This window comes from Nicotiana sylvestris, chromosome 9 (assembly GCF_000393655.2).
Source record: "Nicotiana sylvestris chromosome 9, ASM39365v2, whole genome shotgun sequence".
Taxonomy (NCBI): domain Eukaryota; kingdom Viridiplantae; phylum Streptophyta; class Magnoliopsida; order Solanales; family Solanaceae; genus Nicotiana; species Nicotiana sylvestris.
The window spans coordinates 166233750-166260547 of record NC_091065.1 but is presented as its reverse complement, the minus strand read 5'-3'; the positions used below and the strand labels follow the sequence as shown (position 1 = coordinate 166260547).

The 26798-nt window shown below is 37.1% G+C and overlaps 1 protein-coding gene across 1 annotated transcript; it reads right to left on the bottom strand.

Annotated features, from left to right (window-relative positions):
• Positions 1–2544: 2544 nt before the first annotated feature.
• LOC104244933 (mannose-6-phosphate isomerase 2-like) lies at positions 2545–8013 on the bottom strand. Its single transcript, XM_009800456.2, has 5 exons — positions 7615–8013; positions 6312–6479; positions 5280–5492; positions 3716–3982; positions 2545–3300 (listed from the first exon to the last, which is right to left on the bottom strand). Exons 1-5 carry the CDS (start codon positions 7912–7914, stop codon positions 2995–2997), a joined length of 1254 nt encoding a protein of 417 aa, XP_009798758.1. The 5' UTR covers positions 7915–8013; the 3' UTR covers positions 2545–2994.
• Positions 8014–26798: the final 18785 nt, after the last annotated feature.

Genomic DNA, 26798 nt, shown 5'->3' with positions numbered 1-26798 from the left:
TGGCAGGGGCAAGCCAGCTTTGCAATTGCGAACTAGGTGTCGCATTTGCGAATTTTGAGCTTTGGAGGCTTTATCGCATTTACGAATACTGATTCATATTTGCAAGCTGTGCAATCGCGAATCTTGATTCGCAATTGCGACATCTGCAGCTGGGTAAAAATAGGAGATTTTGGGATTAGCTCTTTTTCTTTTCATTTTTGCGACCTATACTTTGTGCATGCGATTTTTGAAGAGAATTTTCTTCTCAACTTCAAAAGTTAGTAACTTTTTAATGTATTTTTGATCAATTTTCATTACTTTCCGTATATTTTCATTCATTAATGTAGATTTTTATAGAGTAAAAATAGGATTTTTGGTAAAAACTTAGGATTTGACAATATAGAGATTTAGACCTCGATTTGAGGTCAGGTCTCGAAATAAAACACATAGTTGGATTCGGGTGAGTGCATAATCGGGATTTGATCTTGATTTCAACCAAGTAGGCCCGAGTTGACTTTTTCAAATATGTTAAAGATCGAACCTTTTTGATACTAGGGTAGTTTCTAAAGCGTGTTTGACTTATTTGCATGTTGGTTGGCTAGATTCGAGTGGTTTGGATGCTTGTGCTAAAGAAAAGACGATTTTGGAAGATCGAATTATTTCGAAAAGAGGTAAGTGTTTTGGTTAACCTTGATTTGCGGGAATTATGTCTTCCATGCTTTTCTTGATCATATGGTCTATCGAAAATAACCTTTCTACCTTCACAAAGTACGAGTAAGATCTGAGTACATATTACTTATGTCAGGAAACAATGTGAAGTCACCCCTATTTCGCTGTCCAGGGAGCTGTTGACGCAACCGCACTTGGTATGTTGGGAGAACCCATTTCCTCTTTAGCTTTAGCTTCTACATTTAGTTTTATTTGTAGATACTGATAACATTGATTGTCTCCTTCCCCCACAAAGCCTTCTTGTAATAATCCTATTCCCAATTTATTTTACTTCTACAACCTTATCTTTAAGTTTCGGTTTTACAGTAATTCCCACTCCATTCTTATATTTATCTATCCAACAATACTATAGTTTATAATCCGTGTAACCTGTCTCTCTAGCATTTTGCCCTGTCCATTAGTTTCTTGAAGGCATATAATATTAACTCTCCTTCTTTTTAAGATATCCACTATTTTGTCGACTTTCCTCTCAAAGTGCCTATATTCCAGTTACCTACATGAATCCACCTCTCTTGTACTAGCTTTTTAATCCTCATTGTCCATGATGAGAAAACTCTTTCTTATTTTGCACCACATCCAAGCACTATGTGACGGAACTTGCTTCTTTACCCACACCCGTAGGGAACCTTTTCATATTTTTCACCATATTCGGGCGCTAGCATGGCAGAACTAACTTCTTTACCCATACCCATCCTTGATGTGGGAATCCCTGCTCATACTTTCTCACACCCAGGCGGCGATGTGGTGGAACCCCTTCATCACATCCGGGTGTCAACATAACACGTGCCTAGGTGGGCACTTTCCAACAATATCTGTATTATGAGAATTTATCATGTTGACAAGTTTTATGCTGACTGTCAATTTATCGCTCCTCTACTTTATTTGGGTATGGGATCGAAAAATATGTGCAATCCCACACATTCCGAGTTACGCTAACACAACTAGTACATATCAATATAAATGATAATCATGAGACACAGCTCAATGAAGCAACTTTATATATATATATATACACAAACTCTCCCCCCCCCCCCAAATGAGATTTTTACATAGTATAGTTATTTCTATTTTGAATATTTGACTAGCATTATAATTATTTTAAATCAAGAGAACCAATATATTAAAAGCTCGGATTGAGTAAATGATGTCTCATGTAATGGAAGTTAACCAATTCCAATCACACAGCATTATTTGACGCAAAGTGTTCACAGAACTTGTTCTCACTGGTTTACTCACGTCGTATTGAACTTTTGTAATCTGTCGTAGGGGTGACAAACAGGCGGGTCGGGTTTGATATGAGCGGGTTAAAATAGGTAATGCAAAAACGGATAAATTAGCCGACCCACCCTATATTTAATATGGTTAACCAGCAGATAAGATGGATATCCATATTATCTATTGCTTCTTGAATTTGATCACTTTTGGGAAAATACCAAATCTCCCAAACTTGAGGAACCCCAAATTTGAGTCTTTGCAAATATAAAAGTTAAACTTATTGGTTATCCATTGATTATCCATTTTTAAATAGATATTATGGATGAATGGATCTTATCTATATTTGATTATCTTTTAAAAAGTTTATTATCTAACTTATTATTTAGTGGATAATATGAATGGATAACTATTTTTTTATCGGTGTCACCGCTAGTTACATGCATGATGCATGCTGATTGATTAGTGTCGCATGGATTTGTTAGCCTTTATGGATTTTTTGTTTCTTTTTAAGTAGTGCCAGATGAATATTATGCAATTTAAGCTATTGAACGGGCAGCCGACTTGCTTTTCCAGAACTAAATTTAGCATTTTCGCATTTATATTTTGTATAAAATCCAGATATAGTTGTGTTAATTTTTCATTACAAACTCCGGCAATGTTTGGTAATTTCTTACAGTGTATGAAACAAAATCATAATGAAAATAACAACTGCCAGAATTAGTTTTGGAAACCAGTAAAAATACCTTACCTAGTAATATCCTTTCACTAATATCCCCACTAACAGCATACATTTTCTGATTGATAACAAGTTCTTTACCATTCTATTGAAAGTTTACTTGTATAGGGACCTCTCCAGAAGGTAACTTTAATGTGGTCAATTTCCCTTCTTTTGGGATCAGTTTTACTACAGCACACGCTGCTCTAGCTAATTGTCCACCCGTACCAAGGGTGATTTGATCTACATCTACGAGGCCGTGTAATGTACAAGATCCTATTACAAAGTGGTGCTGAAAAATTAGCAATAAGAGAGAAATCAATACACTATTTATGCATAGGATATGTCACTAACCATTACTCAAACAACCTGCTGCTAACTCCTGCTCTATATAGATGCAAACCAGACAAGGTTGCAACAGTAATTTTGGTATTTGCAGATGCAAATAAAACATCGCCTTCAGCAACTACCGCGTCTGATGATGTGGTCATCGTCCCCTCTCCTCCCACGACCAAAAAAATGGAAGGACCAGGAATGGAAGGAAATACAGTAGTTGATTGTGGAGGAAGAATGCAACGATCCACCTCGAATTCATCAAAAGGAGGGAGGTATCTCATTGTGTATGGATTAACTACAGTACCTTTCAGAATTTCAGGAAACCCCTGCAGAAACAAGCTGATTCAGATTCATCGCTTAACATAAATCCAATGCCATGTATTTCATTTTGGAGAATAAATAGGCGATAACCCAATAAAATCTTCTCATACCGAAAAAACGGGTAACTTATAAACAACAAAGAATATACACCTTCAACGCCTCCTATCATCTCATTTTAGTTGAATCAATTCTTTGATAGGATTCATAATCAAAGAAAAGATACCAACCAATTTCAGTCACTATACTGAGCTCAAAATACAACTCTTGCCTAGCCTATGGTTGGTCGAACTTCTAAGAAGCACATAATAAGGTTGCTGCTTTATTCAGGGGTTCAGTCATGAACGTCAATCTCTAACTATATCACAAAAGATGAAATAAATATGGTATATGGAGCAAAACCATAATGGTGTCTGACAATACCTGTCTGTAAGTGAGCATTGAACAGAGAATTTCAACATCTCGGTGCTTTGGAGTTAGACCGGCACGTATCACGTTGTCTGAATTTGCCATGCATTCAACAGACTCACCATATAAATATGCATGAGGTTCATTTGAGCCTAAATATAATGCTTCACCAGGGTTGAGTTTCACATAATTTAACAAGTATGCAGCTAAGACACCAACATCAGCTGGATACTGCTTCTCGAGTCTTAAAATCAACTGTTCTTTGTCCGTTAGGTGCCTCGCCTACAACACGGAAGATAAATGCAAATCCATTTAAATAAGAAACAATGGGCAAGATGAACTTAAGCAGCAAGAGTTACAGCTAATATGTTTGACGAGACCATAAGCAGTTCGGTTCCCCCACATAATTTACATAAGAATAACTTATGCATCAACAAAAGTACTAAACTCAAACCCAAAATATATCTCGTAGTTTCCAGAATGACAGAATTTGATGCAGATAAAGTCGTGTCACTTTCGTGGCTGTGAAAAGGCTTTGACGCATCCAAGGTTCAACAATAATAGGAAATAAAGGAAAACTGAATAATCACATTTGCAGCGATACACATAGAACGAAATCAAATCCAAACAGATTGGCTCCTTGGTAGGAATTGCACAACAAATGCAACTTGATGGAGGTTATCACAGTTATTTTTTATGTTTCAGCTGATCCATCCACATTTAAAGTGGAAGAGAACAAGTCACCTTTTTCTTATTTCTTTTTAATCTGGGGACGAACAAGGATAAGATAGATCAGCTGTAGTTATAAAATACAGAAATTCAATATTCAAATCAATAAAACATTGTGATACTCTCAGCCCTCGCATTTTCACAAATCGGCCTTACATTTTCTGCCAGTGCAAGCCACCACCATGTAAGAGCGACACATGTAAGTTAGTAGAGGTATACAAGTATGTCTGTGTTAGGAGATAGGACTAGGACAAAAGCACATAAAGACAACAAAGATCAAACCTTCCCAAAAACTCGGAGAATTACTATCCACACGAACAAGTTTACTACCATGCAGAAGCACAAAAAGGAGCTAAGTTGTGCGGACTCATCGATTTTGGTGCCGTCCCCGTCCTGATACGAGACAGGGACGAGAGCGGGATACGTCCCTGATTCGGTCAACTGACTTCGGACACTTTGACCGGAGTCCATCGACAAATTTGGGAGAAAAATTGAGATTTTGATTTCTCAAAATAAAAAATAAAACAGATTTAGGAGAATGAAAGAATAATGTCCATCTTGGAGAATGAAAGATTGAATTCTACAATATTCATGTAAGTTTTTCACCGAATATCTCTCAAAATTTATAATATGTTTATTACTCTATTTTTTATTAGCCGAATCCCCGCACCCGTATCCATATCCAGACCCGCACTCTCGAATCTTAAAATTTAGATTTTGCCGAATCCGATACTCGAGTCCGTCCCTGTATTGGATACCCGCACCCGAATCCGAGCAACTTAGAAAAGGAGACCTCCAATTAATAACAAAAAAAATTACTTTCACTTGATCATGGATCAATATGGATTACCTGATCTTTAATGTTTAGGCGACTAATCAGCTTGGCCAACACCTCAACGATCACATCCTTGCAAACTGACATTATGTCAGTAAATGCTGATTGTAGCACTAATCTAACCTCCACCTCCCCATCATCCTCATTCAAGTTTAAAATTTGCTCCGCTTTTGCATTACCAATCACTTCGACAATCTCGGGCGTAGTTTTAACAGTCACCTTGAGCTCCTGGAAAATGTTCAATATACTTAGTATCAAAATCAATTTCTTTTTCTGGAAAATAGTCATGCAAGTTAAATCCATTCCGTCAACTCAAGTCAAGGAGCACAACGTTGCTTCTCAAGAAAATCAACCACATGAATAAGGTATACAACTGCCCCACTGACTTAAAATCTTGGATCCAGCTCTATCAACCCTACCCCATTTCCAGATCTCTCAATATAAGAAGCTTGTTAACCAGAATAAACTTCTGTCTTCTACGTAGCTGTTTATATCTGCAGTCTAACATAAATTCCACAACTTTTGAGCACAGAAAAAGAAAGCAAAATATGCTAGTTTCTTAACACGTATGCTAGCCGGAACACCCAGTTAGCAGCCTTTCATATCACCTAGAGAAAGGAGGGATTTGAAAAGTTATTTGGAACTCTTTTTCCATTCTATATTTTTTTCTCCCTTAAGTTTTAAGTTTTAACATCTGGTTGTTGGGGAAGAAACAACAAGCTCAAATTTATTTTTATTATTTCTTAAAGGGAGGTTCAACTAGTACAAACGAAAAAAATATCTAAGCTCAAACAATTCATGATAATTTTTTAATAGGACACGTTTACAATCAGCTTAGAGTACACAAATGTGAGCTTAGAACTCATGACTTTGCCAAATGAAGAGGCCTGGCAAAATATAAGATTCCACAATGAGAGGTTATGTGTACATTGCAGCAACCAAGTGATCTTATTATCTATCATCACTGAGGAATGAATCGGTTGAGAGTAAGAAAGAACAATAATATGTTTATTATTAACTAGACGAACAAAAACTACAAGAACGTACCTCAAGACTGACAAACCCACATAAAGCCTCAAATTGCGTCAATGCCAAAGCCATCTCGGGTTTGTGATTGTCATCCTTGTAAACAAATGGCTGCTCTTTATGTAGAGAAGTGGCCAACACCTTGTCTGGATGGGCCTGTATCGACAAAGCTTTGGCAACAGATAATACCTAAAAAGCAAGCAATGTTAAGAAACCTTCTTAACCACATACAGAAACACAAGTATAAAGACTTTCTCTCATTTAAAATCGATGTAATTAATCTGAATTGTCCCCTAATCTGGATTTTCTGAGAAGCGGACCATGTCAATATCAAAGACCATATTTGGTGTCACACTAGTAGTTATTATGCATTATTATACTACTATTAGAGAGCTGATAAAAATCACAACTTTAAAGATTTGCTAACAGAGCAATTTAGTATTCCTTGATTTATATTGAATTGTATGAACCATCTCATCCAAAAAGTTAGCATGATAAAAATAGAGGTTGGATTCCAATGGCACCACCACCCATCAACAAAATATTCCATGTACTACCCAAGGGTGTGGACTAGTGGTAAACAAAGTAGGTGCGGACCTTGAAGACAAGGGTTCAAGTCTCAGATAAAAAAAAAAACTAGGTGTTCTCTTCCTATCTCCTCGATAGATAGAGTTACCCTGTAATTGTATTGGTGGGAATATGCAGTTGAGGTATGCGCAAGTTGGCCCCGACACTACCATCATTAAAAGTACCATATGTGCTGCTTAAGGGTGTGACCTAGTGGTCAACGAAGTGCCTGCAAACCTTGAAGATAAGGGTTCAAATCCCTGACAAAACACCAAGTGATTTCTTCCCATCTACCTAAGCCTTAATGAAATAATCAAGGTGCCTGCAAGTTAGTCCCGACAGCACTATGTTTAAGTAATATACACCATTAGTGTAAAATATTTTCTTATACTATCATGTCATTCAAAGGATATCTATAGATTAAGCCTCCTTAAAATGTGAATTTATAATCTTAAAAATAAGACAGGCTACGACTATAACTACCGTCTATAACTGGTAAAGGCTGTATATATAACTTAAACATTAAAAATATACCCGAGTTTAGGTTATATAAAGAATTTATTTACTTTATCTGGTCACTCAAAAGAATATCTACAGGTAAGCCTTAAGACGGATTACCTACAGCAGCTAAAGAATATCTACATCAAGTAAAGCTGACCCGACTATGTATATAACGTAAACTCTAAACAACCAAATATAATGGAAATCCGAGAAAATCAACCAAAAAAGAAAATAAACATTTTAGAACAGAGCAAACCTTGAAGAGAAAGGGAAGGTTGGTACCCCATTTCTTAACAACAATTTCACCAAGAACACCAGGATTCCTTTCAATCCAATCCTTCAATGTCACCTTTTCACCTTGCACAACGTACGATGGGCCGGATTCATGGGTGCCCATCCAAAATTCAGCATAGGGCTGGTCCAAATCAATTTCGATTCCAGTATTCCGATAATAGAGACATGCGACAGTGGATTCACGACCAATGCGGCCCCAATCTGAATTCTTAACACAACAGATCAACTTGATTAACGACCCATCCCCATTTACTCCCTCCATGGAATAATAAGGTGTAGATTTGAGGGTTTCATTGCGCTATTATTGTAGAGTCACGCATGGCGTTTAATTAATTAAAGAATTATGCACAAGCGTTGAGTAGGTGGGATTCATGTGTTGCTTTGCTAACACCTTTGGGGATCGTTTGGTGTGGTGCATAACAACAATGTTGAATAGGGTGTATTAGTAATGCTTGTATTAGTTATGCTTGCATTAGTTATGTTAGTATTAGTTATGCTGACATATTTTTTATCAATTGTTTGGTTTGATGTATTAAAGCATTACACAATTTCTAAAAAAATTGTTTGTTTACAAAAATGCCCTCAAAACCAATTGATCACTCGGACATATTTTGAGAAATGTTTTCATATGAAAAAGTTTTAAAAAAATTATTTGATTTGTCTACATAAATTGTAATATAGAACTAAATAGGCGAAATGGCTTCCTGGCCACTTAAACTTGTCGGATTTTTTAAAGCCGATACATAAACTTATAACTTTCTCATTTGAACACTCGAATTCGTTTTGTTCATAACTAATAAACACATTTGACCATTGACCATGCCCATATGGCGTCAGTTGGTCCTAATCAGCAGCCCGCGTGAGGAACAAGACGCACAGGAGCGTGAAAACCCCCTTCCCAATGCCCAACAGTACAAAATACCCCCTTCCTCCATTTTTAAAAATCTGAAGCTCCATTTTCAATTTTTTTTTCATTTTTCAGACCGTGAAAATGGTGGAAATGAGATAGAAATCATTACCTAGATCTATTAAATTTAGAGCTTCTGATGATCTCTATAATCGATGAAGCTTGTCCCTTAGTTGAATGTACCCTAACTTCTTCCCAAGCAGCTTGGTGATGATGGATTGTTGTCATGGTTGGTATAGTCTTTCTTTGTCTTGTGCTGAGATGGGGATGAAGTTTGGGTGATTTTCCGGGTTTGTGTTTTCATCTTCAAGAGAGATGTTGCTGAAAGAATTGCATTCAAAATCTAGGTATATGTTGGTACTGTCAGAAGATATTAATTTATCTTTAAAACTGTTTTTCCATTGGACTCATTTTGGTCTGTTTCTACTGCATTGTAATTGATCTGCTTCTTTGTCGTTCATCACTATGTCGTAGGGAAGAAAAAGGAGCAGAGATAGGCGTAGCAGAGATAGGCGTTCTTCTGTTGCTAGGGGTGTTGGAATTAGCTTGAAATGGTTGATGAAGAAGAACGCTAAAGCTGTCAAAGAGAAGGAGTTGATGCTTGACTGTTCGCGTCCTTACGTGTAAGACATCCATTGGTCATTTGCTGACTGGATGGACACGTATGTGTATGTGTAATACACGCGCACATGGTCAATGGTCAGATGTGTTTATTAGTTATGGAAAAAACGAGTTCGAGTGTTCAAATGGGAAAGTTATAAGTTTATGTATCGGCTTTAAAAAAACCGACAAGTTTAAGTGGCTAGGAAGGCATTTCGCCAGTTAAATATTTATTTATAAAAAAAGGAATATGTTAAGTATTTATTTATTTACTAGAGCTATAATTTTATTTCTCACTACTTGGATTATTTTAAACTTGCATTTAATATAATAACTAGCATATTTTAATCAAGCATAAATTTTGAAGGATAATTTTGTCTCTAACTAAGCCAATGCATGCATTAAACCCCATTGCATTGCTAATACCATGGTTTTCTATGCATTAGTTATGCATAGGATAATACCAAATAGGATGTATAAGTAATGCTTGCATAACTAATGCATATGTTCAAAATGTCTACCAAATATGATATTATTAATACACAAAACTAATGCATGCATTATTTTATCTAACGCATCCTAACACTTAACGTGGGAATCGTGTGACATATGCAAAGGTCATAAAACAGAAAAAGGAAAAAGAAAGAAAGAAATCAGATAGTCGTAAATTGGTTATTGGCATTAACGACTCGGAAGACAAGTTTTATCTTTGTACAAAATGTTTCATGACTAATATTTTAATTTCTAATAAGGGAAATTACAAGCTATGTCCATTTAGAGGTAGCTCATTATAAAAATTGGTCAACTGATAAAATATTAAACAAAATACCTTAAATTACTCTTAAACTTGATTCAGATTATTAGTATCCTCCTTGAACTATGTCCGGTCTTAATTACCCCCCTCAATTTGGCCTTTTGAGAGACATTACTCCCTAAACGCTAATGTGGCAAAAAGTGTGGCAGCACTTGCCTGCCACGTGGATTTTTCTGTATATGTGGCATTTTTTGAAAAATAAAATATATTTTTACCTTTTTAAGAATATTATTTTTTAGATAATTTTTTCCGAATACAATTTATAATAAAAATTGGATAAAACTATATTATTTAGGCTAAATATTTTTATTTGGCCAAAAATAATAAAGTTTTAATTACTCTCTCCATTCCAATTTATGTGAACCTGTTTGACTGGGCACGGAGTTTAAGGAAAAATGAAGACTTTTGAAATTTGTTGTCCTAAACAAGTTAAAAAGGGGCCCAGAGTATTTGTGTGGTTATAAAAGCTTTTCATTAGGGGTAGAGTTGTAAGTTTATTCTAAATTGTTTCCAAATTTAGAAAGGGTTCATTCTTTTTGGAATGAACCAAAAAGGAAATAGGTTCACATAAACTGAAACGGAGGGAGTATTTTTTTTTTAATTTGACCTGAAAATAAAGATTTATACAATTGAAATAAATAGTCAAGGCATCTAAAAGTTATAAAAAATAAATAGTCATTGCATCAATACACTCTTTTTATTTCTTCTTTTGATGCAACGACTATTTATTTCAACTGTGTATTTTTACCTTTTTAGGTAAAATTTGTAAAAATAAAAATAAAAATTAGAGCACCGTAATTTAGTGCTATATAAAAAATTATAGCCAAAATAATTAATTTCAAACTATGTATTTTTTAAAACTTTTTAGATGCCTTGACTATTTATTTCAATTGTATAAATCTTTATTTTCAGGTCAAATTCAAAAGAAGATTAACTAAAACTTTATTATTTCTGTCCAAATAAAATATTTAGCCTAAATAATGTAGTTCTATCCAAGTTTTATTATAAATTGTATTCGAAAAAAATTATCTGAAAAAGTAATATTCTTAAAACGGTAAAAATATATTTTGTTTTTCAAAAAAATGTCACATATACAGAAAAATCCACGTGGCAGGTGAGTGCACCCACACTTTTTACCACATCAGCGTCTAGGGAGGTAATGTCTTTCAAAAGGCCAAGTTGGGGGGGGGGGGATAATTAAGACCGGGCATAGTTCGTGGAGGATACTAATAATCTGAGCCAAGTTTAGGGTTGGTTTAAGGTATTTTGCCAAAATATTACTAATATTAGCCAAATTAGCCAATTAGCTATTTGTAGCAAAAAAATATATCAAATTTTTGTTTTGTTTTGAGTGGGTATTATTAGAATAGATTGGGCACAATTTAAGGAGTTTGAATCTCAGTTTTGGGATGATTTAGTGAAGTTTTGAGGTGGTTTGAATTGAAAATTCGGTAAAAACTGAACATGAAAAAAATGATATGTGTATCACACTGTGTATCATTTGTGTATCATATTTATATCTATTATGTATCACATGTATATCCATGTATACCTGTGTGTGAGATACATGCGTGATACATGTTTGATACATGTGTCGCAGAAGACTTTTTTGAACTCGATTTAATTACGAATTTTGATACAAAACCAGTCCAAATCACCTCCAATCTTCCTCAAATTTTGTATATTGATTTATCTATATATTTTCAATGAATTTCAACTATACCCATTGAAAAAGTTCCTTTTTTGTTTAGATTTTTGGAATATTGTATATATTTTTTGTATTTCATCACCTTATTTGCTACCTTATCCATAAAATTTCCTTTCCGTCTTGTATCTAGTGTTGCTAATCACGCTTAAAAATATGAAAGGTATTTTTTGCATGTGATTCTTTGAGAGAAAGAACCCTATTATTTGGTTTTTTAATTTTTGTTGGCTAGTTTTGGTAAGTCTATAATTAATGGCTAGAGGTTGGTAAATTGAGATTTATTTGGGACATTTGTGCAAGTTTCCCTTCTAATAATCTCCGTTTCAATTTATGTGAACGAACTTTTTTTTAGTCTGTAAAAATATAACAATTTTATATATTTAGAAACAAAGTACCTTTATGTAATGATTTATAGTCACATAAAATATATGTACCACATTTTACACCACAAAATGAAAAGTCTTTTTTTTTTCTTGAACTTCTACCCAATCAAACAGTTATCTACCCATATTATTCATTAAAAAAAGGTTGGATAATGAACTTTTAGCGTGGGAATCGTGTACATATGTCGGGTTGGTTCGGATTTTACAATTACTAAACCAAACCAATTGTGTCAGGTTATTAAATCTAAAGATCAAACCAAACTAATAAAACTCGGATTTTTCAATCTTGGTTTTTCTCGTGTTTTCTCATTTTTTTGGGTTATTCGGGGTTTTTCGGGTTTTTTCCGATAAAATCTTCATAGAACAAAACATATAACTTATGCTCAAAATATTTCTTTAATCCTAGTAAGATACAATTATATAAAATATTTTTCAAGAAAATAATATAAAATATGAGATGTGTCATGGTTTATCCTAAAATATTCAACAATAAAGACAATAAATTATGTAATATAAATATTGCTAATTAAAAAGTCATAATAAAAATAAACATAATCTAAAAGTACTAAGTCATGCTAAAATAAGTAGACTAATAAGGGAGTATTAATTACATGACTAAACGCTAAAGAAAAAATAAAAATAGGTTATGCATTTTTATTTAAATTATTGCAAAACAAAAAATAGATATTCAATACATTCTCGTTCATAGTATTGAATTGAATGTCTTTTGTTAGTATTAGTATTGATTTGATTTTGGTTTGGGCTTGTTAGCATTATTTAATTTATTAATATTAATGGCTATCAAACTTATTGGAACATTCAAAAGTTCTAAGTCCAACCTTGAAATAATACCTTAAAAGATAAAATTATGAAATTTTTTAAGAAATATTTATAATTACATCACAATAAGTATATTTATATATTAAATATATCTAAAATTTCTATATATGTAATGTCGGGTTGGTTTGGTTTCGGTTTGACCTTGTTTAGTTAAAACCAAACCAAACCAATTATGGTCGGGTTTTTTTTCCAATACCAAACCAAATCAATCCAAACCATAGTCGGATTTTTTTTCTCGGTTTGACTCGGATTATCGGGTTGGTACGGTTTGTCGGTTTCTTTTGTACACCCCTACCCATAGACTAGGTATCAAGCTAAATATTCTAATACGTTTAATTAATTTTTAACCAAATATCGATCTAGGTAAAAGTTATTCAGTTCGTGTGAATATGTAATACTGCACTAGATCCACATATGTGCATACATTGGTGCATCTAGTACAATTTGTAGGTTTATTTGAACAAAATAATTCTCACTGGAACTTCATATATGTTTAAAAAATTCGCTAAATAATTACAAAATAATAAATTTATAACTTTGTAATCAAATAAGTTATGATCGTTTCTTGAACTCAAACTCATAAGATTTAAATTTTGGTTCCGTCTATGCGGACACAAGTATACTCCCTCCGTCTCAAATTAACTTTAGTGTTTCTCTTTTACATGTCCCTTAAGAAAATATTAAATAGGAAAGACTTTTGACTATTTTATCTTTATTTATGTCTTAAGAAATAATTTCTCGTCATTTAATATTTACTCATAATTGAGATATTTGTAGTCTTCAAGAACAATTAATATTAAGGATAGAATAGGAAAAAATAATTAATTTACTCTTGAACTATTAAAATAACAAATACTTGAAACAATTATTTTTAGAAATCATGAGAGATAATTTGAGACGGTATAATTAAGAGCAATTAATTTCACCTATTAAGACGTTATACTCACGTGACTTTTAATATTTATTTAGTCGGTATCATCTCGAACCAAGTCTATAATTGTTTAATAATCGAGTTTAGTCCAAGTATTTACTTGCTTACAAAATTCGAGCTATAGTTGTAAAACAAACATTGGTCAGATTCAATAGCACATAGAGATTCTCAAGTTTACTGATTTTTTTTTTAGGTTGGAATTTGGTTTCAAGTGCCCCAAGCATGTGACTTTTCCAGACCATTAATTTATGCTCACAAGTTAAATCAGATCTATCTTTTAGTTTAAAGAATTGATTGTTCTTCAAATCAAATCAGAATATTCTTTTGCAATCCAAAATAAAAAAAACATAAATAAAGCTTACCGAAAAGGTTATGCAAAATTTCCCCAAAATTATAAACACATTTTCTAGTTTTAATGTCTAAAACGTCTATAAAGCTATTAACTGAAAAATATAAATTAAAAAGTACTTCTACAAGGAGGGCAAAAAAACGAAAAATAGAATGGACAAGGCATTAGGTGTTTTGTTTTGGGAAAGGTATTTCCAAGATTACACCAAATATTAGTAATTACTAACAAACAATAAAAATCTTGATTAATCCAAAAATGCATATAAACATATAAAAATGTACATATACGTACGCACATTAGCGATAAGCAATTTTGGTGTCTACCTGTTTTACCAAAAAAAGTATTAAACCTTTCTTTAAAACGAATTAATAAGAAAATAGAGGATAAATCCTAGCCAATGATAATTAACTCTAGATCAAAGAATATTGAGCAAGAAAATAGGATATAATTAAGTTCATGAACTCTTTAACACTATAAAAAGTATCAAATGTAAATGACGGGCGAACATTCTTGACGTACTGTTCCGTAATGTAAGAGTAAAGAAGAAAGAGAATGGATGCCATTAACAACTACGGGATCTATTTTTATTGATTCAATAATGATGATTACAAAGATCATCAGCCAAGTTCTAAACCTTCTCTTGTTTTTCGTCAGAAGCATTCTCCCGTTCTTCTGTGTTTTTTTAAGAAGGAAAAAAGAGTTCCCACTCTTGTTCTCCTACCTAGTATATATATAGTAAGTATTCCCCTTTATCCAACGGTCCTTAGCAAAGATGCCCTAATCCGCCAATTGTACTTTAGGTCATCCCCATGTACTTCGCCATACAGGCTTTCTGACGGTTCGACCTCGGCCGTGGCCAAGATACTTGTCGTTATGGTGCCTTATGGATACAACCGCGGCTTAATCGACCCTTCGACATTCCTTTTTGCGCCGATTCTCATGTGGTCAGATTTCAACCTATACAGTTAGTCCCTCCGCCAATTGGGTCATCTTTTGGCGAGCTAGATGGCCGGACTCTGTCGATTCGAAAGTTGCGAGAAATCTGAACACTTTAAGCGATAGGCAAGTACCTCGTGGCGAGGTAATGACGTGATGTTTCGAGAGCTACATCAGACCGTTACGTCAGTTCAGAATGTCATTAAAACTCTTCATGTGTCATTATGGCGCACGTTTCCTATGCATTGCGTCGTTTCCCGTGCCCTTTCCGTTTTCAAAATTGGTAGCGTTTGGTTTTCCCGCTCAGGGTCTTATATCCCTATAAATAGGGGAGAATCTTACATTTGAATGATGTGCTTCCCAATCATTCAAGAGAGACTTTCGCAGCTTTTCTTCTTCTCCTTCAGTTTCTCACATTTCCCTTTCTGTTAAAAATTCTTGCGGCCTCTACCTTCTTCCCTTATTATTCTCGATTCTCATAGTAAAAGAAAAAAGAGATGGTTGGTGCATCCTCCAACCCTGATAGAGCCGTTGGAGCCCCGGTGCCAGAAAACGATAAACCCCCACTCGAAGAGGGAGTGGATCTAGTGGAGGACGAGAGTTTTCCGACGGTAGATGAGGTGGTTCCCTGCCCAGGGAAGGCGAGGACTGACTTCAACAACCCTTCTGGGGATGAGATGGAACGTGTTTTTTCTTCGATGGATATTGCGGCGCTCACGGTGTTCAAAGTCAAATGGGGAATCCCTGATCACATTGAACTAGTTCCGCGGGGTCAAGACATAATGCACATACACCGTCCGGGCTACTGTGCGTTTTATGCGTATCCATTTGTCATCGGGTACACACTTCCCCTTCCTTCATTGGCGGTGGACTTCTGTCGGTTCTATGAGGTGTGTCCGGCTTAACTCTCTCCGTACGTATACAAGTTCTTCCTTATGCTCAACAAGTACGCGGAGCTGGCCGACCGAGGAATTTCTCTACAACACATGCTTCACCTCTTCGCCCCCTATTTTCATAGGGGGATGATTCACATGCGTCATCAAGGAACCAAGGGTTTGGTGGTGAAGATAGATAACAAGGCAAATTGCCGCTTTTGGGAGAACTTCTTCTACGTCTGAACAAAGCATGTGGTATCGAACCCAGAGGGGTTTCCTGAGATGTGGAATTTCACCCGTAGGTCTTCCTTTCTTTTTACTTTATACATTTTTTCTTAAGATGGTTGTTGGTCGTCTCCCCTTTAATGACCTCGTTGAGTGTTTTTGTGTTTGCAGTCAAGAGAGTACCTCCTCTGCTAGTTGCTAATATTCGTGAGTGGGTGAGCTCGATTCTCCCCCACATGATAGGGATTCGCAAATAGGCACCTTTCTATGAGAAGTTTGGGCGCAAGCCTTCTGCTGGTGAGTCAGCTTGTTTCGGCCTTAGTTTCTTTGTTCTTTGCTCCATATTTTCTTTTTACTTATACCTTTGTTTGGTCGAATCTCTTCTCATTGGCAGGTCGGAGAGGAGTGAGAAGGGCGAGGGCTCCTGCACTTGCTTTCTGCCAGCCGGTCTCCTCTGCCCGGCCCGTTCCAAGGGCAACTGTGGATGATGGCGTCCAAAATTTGGTTGCTCGGCAGACCGCATTCGCGACTAAAACTGTTCGTTCGATCGGAGGTTGCTCCTCGGTCAGACACTCCGGTTCCCACAGTCCATTCAACAAATGAACCTTCCCATAACAACGGCAAAGAGGCGGAGGTTGTCAGAGGGGGCATCTTTAGTTGAAACATCCTCGAGGGGGGACCCCACTTTGGCAGTATCTGATGCTAGCGGTGATACTAGCCTGGGTGTGGAGACGACACCTGTTTCGGTCGTCGAAGAGGCTGCCATGGCAGAGTGACAGAGTTTGGAGGCCGCCGTGATTGTTCCGAGAGGTCCATCATCGTCCCGGCAGGGCCGCGCCTCCTCTTCGGCTAATAAGAGGTTGAAGGGCGTGGTGGTAGATGATTACAAATCTGATTCCGACATTGAACCTGAGGATATGAGGATGTTCGAGTAGGGTTTTACCAGGGTCGATGTGAGGGAAAAAGGTCATTCTCATGTGCTCGATATTCCATCGGACTTTAACCTTTTGGAGGACACGGTGGACTTGGTGCCCCAATTTGACCTTTTGTGCTCTGCCACTGAAAGCAGGTCTTTTCGGGAGATTAGTGACTCCGATCTGTCACGTGGCGTGGCTGGGATGGCCTTGAGGGTGAGTTTTCTTGTGCTATTATCGTTGTTTTGTGCCATTTGCTTTCGCTGATTCTTCCTTTTTTTTTGTAGACTTACATACTGGAGATCGAGAGCGCTCATCGGGCTGAGACGCAGACCGACGTCTTTCTGAAAATGGCCGCGAAGTATCGCCGATATCGCGACAAGTGCCGTGAGATGTACGTGCAACTTAGGATCTGATGAGGAGGAATTAAAGAAGAGGGACGAGGATCAAGGAGGAATTGGAGAAGAGGGACAAGGATCTGATGCGGTCTATCTGTAGATGTAGCAAGCTTGAGGAGCTACTTAGGGCCAAAGACGAGGATATCGAGTTGGGCAAAGGGGTTGCGGCGGAATGCGAGGATCTTTAGGCGAAGGTATTGTCTTTGAGGGCCGAGCTTGAGCAGAATGCCGCTAGAGTTGCCGATCTGAGTGCAGAGTGGATGGAGAAGGTGGCTGAGCTGGAAAGGAAGGTGGTCGAGTTGGAGAGGGCCGAGGGAGCCCGAGTGGCGGCTTTGGCGAGGACAGCGGCGCTGGAAGACACTATCCACGTCCTTAGGTCTGAGCGGGAAGCTGAGAGGGCGACGGCCGCACTGAAAGAGGCAAGGCTCGAGGAGCAGATCAGCAAGCTCGAGCGGGACGCCTCGAACCTGGGAGACTAAGTTGTGTCTCTTGACGCCGATAAGGCGCAGCTGTTGGCTCAGCCCCCCCCCCCTTCCCAAAGAATTTGCCTCTGTTGTTGTCCCCTATCATTTGTATGAGCTATGGGTCCATGTTGAGGCCCAACGAGATATATACAAGGGTTTGTGGGAGGCGGGGAGCGTTCCTGAGCTTGTTTTTGAAGATGCTCGGGTGAAGGCACGCGAGACTCGTCTTGCCTGCGGTTACGACCCTACGACACCGGAGGCCGGTGAGGGCGCTGAGATTGAAGATGGGCTTCCTTCTGATGATGACAATGCTGGAGAGAACGGTGGTGGAAATGATGCCGAGTGAAGTTTTTTGCAGCTTTTGTACTTAGTTTTTTTGTTCTTTTGTTGTTGTTTGTTTTTATTTTTTTCTTGGAGGCCCGCTTTTGGCCCTTTAAGGTGCAGTTGTGCGTATGTACATCTTCTGTATAAGACAGTTGTTTTGCCTTTGGTTGCATATCTTTTGACTTTCTTTCTCTTCTCTCTCTCTCTCTCTCTCTCTCTTTGAAAACGATCTTCAGATTTCCACGTGATGAGTCCCTGATTTTTAATTGGGAATTCGAGTGAGGTCGAATTTGGTTCGCTTGATTCGAGCGAGATCGAATCTCATCTTGTTAGTTCGAACGAAGTCACTTTTGATTTGCAAATTCGAGCGAGGTATATATATATATATATATATATATATATATATATATATATATATATATATATATATATATATATATATATATATATATATATATATATATACACACACACTTTTGATTTGTAAATTCGAGCGAGGTTGAATTCTGATTTGCCAACTTGGGCGGAGTCGATTTTGACTTGTAAATTCGAGCAAGGTTGAATTTTAATTTTCCAACTTAGGCAAAGTCAGTTTTGACTTGTAAATTCGAGCGAGGTCGAATTCAGACTTCCAACTTGAGCGAAATAATTTTTGACTTGTAAATTCGAGCGAGGTCGAATTTTTCTTATGTTTGGCGATGGTAGGGGGCCGTAAGGGTGTAAATTCGAGAAAGGTTGAATTATGAACCGTTATGAGTTCGATGAGGTCAAACCTTGACTTGTTAATTCGTATGAGGTCAAATTTAACTTTTGCTTGGCGATGGCCGGGGGCCGTAAGGGTATAAATTAGAGCGAGGTCAAATTATGACCCGTTATGAGTTTGACGAGGTTGAACCTTGAGTTGTTAATTCGAACGAGGTCGAATAAAACTTTCGCTTGGCGATGGCCAAGGGCCGTAAGGGTGTAAATTCGAGCAAGGTCGAATTATGACCCGTTATGAGTTCGACGAGGTCGAACCTTGACTTGTTAATTCGTCGAATTTAACTTTCTCTTGGCGATGGCCGGGGGCCGTAAGGGTGTAAATTTGAGTGAGGTGGAATTATGACCCGTTATGAGTTCGACGAGGTCGAACCTTGACTTGTTAGTTCGAATGAGGTCAAATTTAACTTTCGCTTGGCGATGACCGGGGGCTGTAAGGGTGTAAATTCGAGTGAGGTCTAATTATGACCCGTTATGAGTTCGACGAGGTCGAACCTTGACTTGTTAATTCGAACGAGGTCAAATTTAACTTTTGCTTGGCAATGCCCAGGGGCCGTAAGGGTGTAAATTCGAGCGAGGTCGAATTATGACCCGTTATGAGTTCGATGTGGTCGAACCTTGACTTGTTAATTCGAACGAGGTCGAATTTAACTTTCGCTTGGCGATGGCTGGGGGCAATAAGGGTGTAAATTCGAGCAAGGTCGAATTATGACCCGTTATGAGTTCGAACCTTGACTTGTTACGAGGTCGAACCTTGACTTGTTAATTCGAACAAGATCAAATTTCAACGTTTGCTTGGCGATGTACTGGTTCGGTGGAGTGGTAAGAATGTCGTATGCAGACTTGCTTTTATTGGAGAATATTACTCGTTGTTGTATTGTTTTTGCATGCGTCGGGATGAGTCCTAGTTTATTTACTCTTGCTTTCATTGGAGAATATTATGCGTTGTTGCATAATGTGTATGCGTCGGTAGAGTCCCAGTTTATCTAGTCCCTTCATTGTTCGGCCTGGAGAGACCGTTGACGGAACGAGCGATGAACTTATTGCGTGGGCTTCTGGGCGCCTTGGGACTTGATTAATTCAAACGAAGCTCGAACGTGATTCGTAATATTTAGTCTGTTGAATTGGTGTAGGATTATCATGGCGAATATACGTGCAAGCTTTTCGAGTTCATGTTCTGCCTGTGTCTGAGAGACTGTACGTTCCATGGGCTATCCGCTTAGTCCCGGGTTATGGAGATTTTCTTAATAAGACCAGCTTGTTCTGAGCCGTTTGTCTATTATTTGTAATATGCTACAGTGTGGAGGATTTTGCTCGATCGTTGCCTGTGAGATGGTATGGTGTAGAATGTTTTCCTGATGTGTTTGGTGGTGTTTGGTCCTTGTTCGTGCACCTGGGAGAATGCTCATGTTCCTATCCCAATCTAAAAAAGAAAAATAACAAGTCAAACCCAAACGAAATTGCCTATTACCTTGACCTGATATGTTGGCTAGGGGAGAGGGGCGTTGTAGGATGACTCGTTTTGTCCCGTACTAGAATGGCGACTTCAGATTTGGTAGCCTCATGTTTGGCTTCGCCGTTAGTCGTGTCTAGGCTTCTTGTGGGCTGAACTTACTATGCCTGTTGGGATCTCGAGCTTGAGTCCCGGTCCGATCCCGTCCGATGTGCACAAAAATAAGGAAAACATAAGTTATACTCCATACATAAATTACACTCTTTACATACAGGTACAAAAATAAGGCAGGACAAGCCGGTTATTTCAAAGAATCACACAGTAGGCTATCGTCCCTTCCTAAGAGGTGGAAGTATAGATCGGTATATAACTAATATAGCAAATAGGATTGTGGACGTGCTCAGTGCGTAGTGGCCGCAATCCCACTTTAAGAACTCATACGACGTACCAAACTCATCGCTACAACAAGACGTGGATTTTGTATATATATCAGACATAATTTCGATTTCGTGCACAAATGTGACCCTGGTTGGTTTGGTTATTTCAAAACTTGCCTACAACTTTCTCAAGTTGGTGTTTACATTGAGAGGGTGAGGCTACGATAACCGGGAAATGGAACTATGGCTTACTTTAGATCTAGAGGGAACTAAGATTTTGGCTAGAAAACCTCCACATATGGCGACAAATTATTTTACCAAAAAAGTATTAAACCTTTCTTTAAAACGAATTAATAAGAAATAGAGGATAAATCCTAGCCAAGGATAATTAACTCTAGATCAAAGAATATTAAGCAAGAAAACAGGATATAATTAAGCTCATGAACTTTTTAAGATTATAAAAGGTATCAAATGTAAATGACGGGCTTACATTCTTGACGTATTGTTCCGTAATGTAAGAGTAAAGAAGAAAGAGAAGGGATGCCTGTCGTGCCCCTTTTTTTCTCGCGAAATCGGGTTTATGACATTTTTGGTTGGTACAACTCTTTTCATTTGGAAAGGGGGTTTGCATTTTAGAAGAGTTGCCACCTAACGATTTAAGGTGCGTTAGGGCACCTGTAAGGTTCATTTATAACTACGTTTGGTAACCAGAGACAGGGTAATGACTTGAAATTATCCTTAGGGAAAGGTGTTAGGCACCCCTCAGGATCCACTAGTGTGGTTCCCGGCCAAACAGTTTTTATGAATTTATACAATTAGCAAATAATCAAGTATGACTTAAATAGTAAGGGATTTAAGTTTAAATACACAGGTGTTTGGAAAAAAACAATTAATGAAAAGCAAGATTTTAAAAAGAATTACAATCTAAGCATATTTGTGAATGTACATGGGGAGTGTCCTAGTTTTGTTTATAATATGGATCACATCAATGTAATACCCGGTATGACACTCCTCAAAGAGGGGCTACATGTGGTATTTACGCACCGGTCATCATATTCATATCTACCATTTCCCGTCCCACGAAGGTAATTAAAGCGAGGATTGGTCTCGAACCCTATTGCATGTTGTTACCCGTCCATTCCTATCCATCCCGGAGGAATTTAGAACTCCTATCCTATGAAAAGAGGGTTCTAGGCAGACCCTCAAGTTTAAAGGTAAAATACTAAGGCGACATATAATAAACAAAAAAGACTTCAATTAAGGGGAGCATGGAAGACAAATGAAAGGCTCAGATATACCTCCACACGCATTACACATAAACAACATAACTCATACATAATTAAGGTCTAAATTCATATCCTAATCATAGTATCTAAGTGATAACAACAGAGTCAGATTTATTACATTACCCAGAGAAGAAGTCCTAATCAAGCTTGCCTACTGATTTTAACATGCTGACAGTTAAACATTAATCACAAAGACGATTTTGATTTTTATTTTAAAGTTTATTACCTAAGGCTTGCCTAGGTGTAAAATGATATACAATAGTTACCATAACTATTAAAACAATTTAGAAGTTACTTTACCTAAAGCATGTTGTTCTAAATGTTGCAAAGACATGCATGTATTGTGACCACTTTCACTTAAACAAGATAATCAAACATGAGACTATTTTATGTCCTTTTCATGCATCAGTAGTTTAGCTAGGTGTGACTGAGCGAGTATGAACGAGATCCTAAAACAGGGTTTCTAACATGCACAAATGAAGATGCAGAATGATTTCAGGATATGCAGAATTCATAAAGCGTGATTTCTAAACGTGCAAAGAGTTATAACATGATTTCAAGATCTGCAGGAGCAATAGTTTTATGTTGATGTTATTATTTAGCCTAAAGCAGGATTTCTAAGTGGTAAAATATTGTCAAATGAGATGTTAGAACAGTAAACTGAAGAACATGGTATCTAATGCATGATATACTTTGAATGGGTTGATCTTACACATGGATTCTAATGCACATATAGGAAATGTAAACCTAAGACACAATTTCTACCCATTGATGTTGATAGCATTATAACTACTCTCCCCTTTTCACTAGCCAGCCCCAATACTTGTTTACAACAGATTATTACAGACCAATACTGAAATGAATTACATAAATAAAAAGTTACACTACAGAGGGCCTAAAACAGGCCCAGATTTTCAGCACCTGATTAGGACTTCCTCTCTGAGTTATGTAATAAATCTAACTCCAGCACCTCAAATGCCAAGATTGTTTCATAGCCTTTATCATATCTGGGTGTGTCAGAGTTCCCTAAGGACCTCGAGGGATCCCGGGCAGTGCTCACACCTAGATTTCATAGCCAAGACAGAGTAAGTGCAGTGTGGAAAGACCAGCTTTTGTGTGGCCAAGTTCAGAAGGAACTCAAGGGTCCCAAGGCAAGGCTCACACAAAAGGGGTAGAACTTAGTGGTCTAAGAGTAGAGTGAGGGTGCTCGACATAGTTTTGAAGAGTTTAAGTAAGAAAACAGTTTTGTAAAAGGGTATGCAAGAAATAGTTTTGAAAAGAGAGACTTAATTGGAATAGTTTTATGACAAAGTTTAACTGCTGAAAATCATTTGAATGAGCATGCATACCAATCTCAGAACCAAAACAAAGTCAGCATCACACCAAGGACCAAGAATAGTCCAGCAAACACAAGCAGGAGAATGGGATTGGAGAGACAAATATGGATCATGTGAGGGCAAACATGTAGCAGGCAGGAACATATACGAGCACACAATCAGAAACTCTTACAGGTTCAGAGTATCGGGGGGACAATAGGGTATTGGATTAGATTAACATATCAACACCAAACAACTAAGACCATGATCGTACCGATCATGGTGATTCACACAAGAAACACGTACTAAGTATATAGAAACATGCTGGTTATTGACAAGTAAAGCATAACTTAACATGTAGAGGGAACTCCGGATCCTAATTACATGTTGAACAACAAAAATAGTAAATAAAAGCATATTAGAAATATAAGGAATTGTAACAGTAATTGAAATATGTTTGTTTGAAGACTGAAATCTGAATTAAAACATACTAGTGAAGTAAAGAAAGCAAAAACACAAAGCAGAAATAGGAGAGGCGCAGCAGTTAGCCTTGGCTTGCAGCCGGCTAGCTTAGAATAGTAGCAAGTAGCACAGAAGAGAGAATAGAGAGTTTTTAGTTGTGTGTGAGAGAGTTGAACAGATTTTTTTTCCGTCCGTACGCTAATGAATAAATAGAGTATATATAGTTTGAAAGCGGGCAGAAGAATAGGGTAAAATAATAGTTCAGCAGTAATTATAGAAACAAACGTTAATTAGAATCAATTTAGTATACAGACTTCCTTTAATTAAGGAATCATACACAAACGGTAAGAAGCAGTGGCAAAGTAAGGAAAGGAATCAAGTAAAGCTGCTTATAATACAATAAGGAAGTAGTACAAGTGTAATATAGGTATAAAGCATGCAATTAAGTTCAAGTTTAGAATCCTATTTAAGGAAAATATATACAAATTAGTTTGACAGCGAAATCAGCCAGAGAAATAAGGCAAGAGATATTTCAAATTCCTGAAATCAGTAAGGAGATCCTCGAGTGAGGTTCTAATTACAGGGAATCAATATTTATCAAAGGAAAATATCACACATGAGCGAAGTAACATGCTATAGGCAAGGATAAACAGGAAAACGACCTTAATTCAAGGGATATCTCAAGAATCAGTAGAGAATATCATGCAAGATCGATGAAGAACCAATCACAGGGATTCGAAGACCCATAAATAGAGAACAATACCAATTTAGGAGAAATTAGCATAAGCACACATAGGGTAAAAACCATATAAATCAGGAATTCACAGAACGTTCATAAGAAATATACAGATTAATTGAACATAGCACCCAAGACGAACTCAGAAACTTAAGAAACATTAGGGTTTTCAACAGAATAACTCGGATAAAGGAGAAGGCTCAAACGAACGTTTAAACACAGTGAGAGCCGTAGATTAATACCAAAAAATCAGAAGAAAAGCATTTTTTGAAAAAGGGGTTAAAACCCTAGTTGAAGATGGAGAGTTACTTTAGAAAAATCGAAAAAAACCTTAGAGGAAAACAATAAAAGCTCATAATATACACAGATCTAAGACAGATCTAAAAGAAATCGGAAAATCTTAAGAGTTAGGGTTTCAGAGAACCCAGAGAAGATGAGAAAACCTTAAAATGTTACCGGTTTTAGCCGGAAAAATCATAGATCTTACTCGAACGGCCGGAGGTGGCCGGAAAATGGCATGAAGGACCATGGGTAGGAGTTGAACCGCTCTAGGTTCACCTGAGGACCTTAGGGTAGTGTCAAACCGGCGTGGGGTGAAGCAGAGGCCAGGAGATGATGAGAGGCCATGGTTTCCGGCGAGGGAGGTGGCCGGAGAAGGTGGACAGGGTCCATCGGAGAGGAGGGGAGAAAAGAAGGTTCTAGAGCGAACGAGAGATAGAGAGAGGGAGATAGAGAGACTGGTTGAGAGAGCATAAGCGGGGGGGGATGAGGGACGGGGGTAGTCTATTAGATTAAATATGGTATGGGGGATCTGGACCGTTGATTAGAATTGATCAACGGTCCAGATTGGACCAGGGATTGGGTCGGGTAGGATTTAGGTTTGGGCCTGGGTGTTGGGCTGATTTAATTTGGGTTTTGGGGCTGGTTTAATTGGGTAATAGTTGAAATAAAATGGGGCTATTTGTTAAATACCCATTAAAATTAGATAAATAATTAATAAAAATAGCTAATAATTAGATAAAATGAAATTAAAGCTCAACAGGTGAAATTAAGGAAATTAACTAATATTTAAAATATAAAATGACTGATTATTGATTAAAATAGCATAAAGTGTACAATTGGGCTATAATTGCAAAATTATTGTAATTATAGCCAAACAATGCCAAATTGGCTAATTTGTGAAATAATTAAATCCTAATAGGATAAAAATGATATATTGAGCTAAGAAATACTTTGAAATCACTTGTAATGTAATTTATGAATAATTATTGGATATAAAGTACTGAATAAATTAGGAAAATAAATTGATAATAATATGGAAATTATGGAAAAATACTAATTATTATAAAAAGTGATTTTTAAGGTATATATGCAAATTTTAAAAATACTTTTGAGGAAAAATTGGGTATTAACAATGCCATTAACAGCTACGGGATCTATCTTTTAATTCAATAATGATGATTACAAAGATCAGCAGCCAAGTTGTATAAACCTTCTCTTGTTTTCCTCAGAAGCATTCTCCCGTTCTTCTATGTTTTATAAGAAGAAGAAAAAAAGAGTCCCCACTCTTATTCTCCTACCTAGTATATATATAGTAAGTATTCCCCTTTATCTAACGATCCTTAGCCAAGATACCTTAATCTGCCAATTGTACTTTAGGTCGTCCCCCCGAATGCCATGACATGTACTTCGCCATACAGGCTTTCTGACGGTTCGACCTCGGCCGTGGCCGAGATACTCATCATTATGGTGCCTTATGGATACAACCACGGCTTAATCGGCCCTTCGCCATTCCTTTTTGCGCCGATTCTCGTGTGGTCAGATTTCGACCCATACACTACCAAAGGGCGTACACAAGCTTAAAAAGTGTGTATAACCTAGTTTGACGAACTTAAACATCATAGGGGCTATCAAGCTCCCGTTTGGCCATAGATTTTGGTTTCATTTTTTCAAAATAATTGAAAACATTGTTTATGAAATACGATAATGGATTGGGAGAAAATATTTCAAGTTCCCAAAAACTGGTATAGGGTAATTTTTGGGTGAAAATTTTTCTTCCACAAAGAAATCTTCAACTTTTCTTCAATTAAAA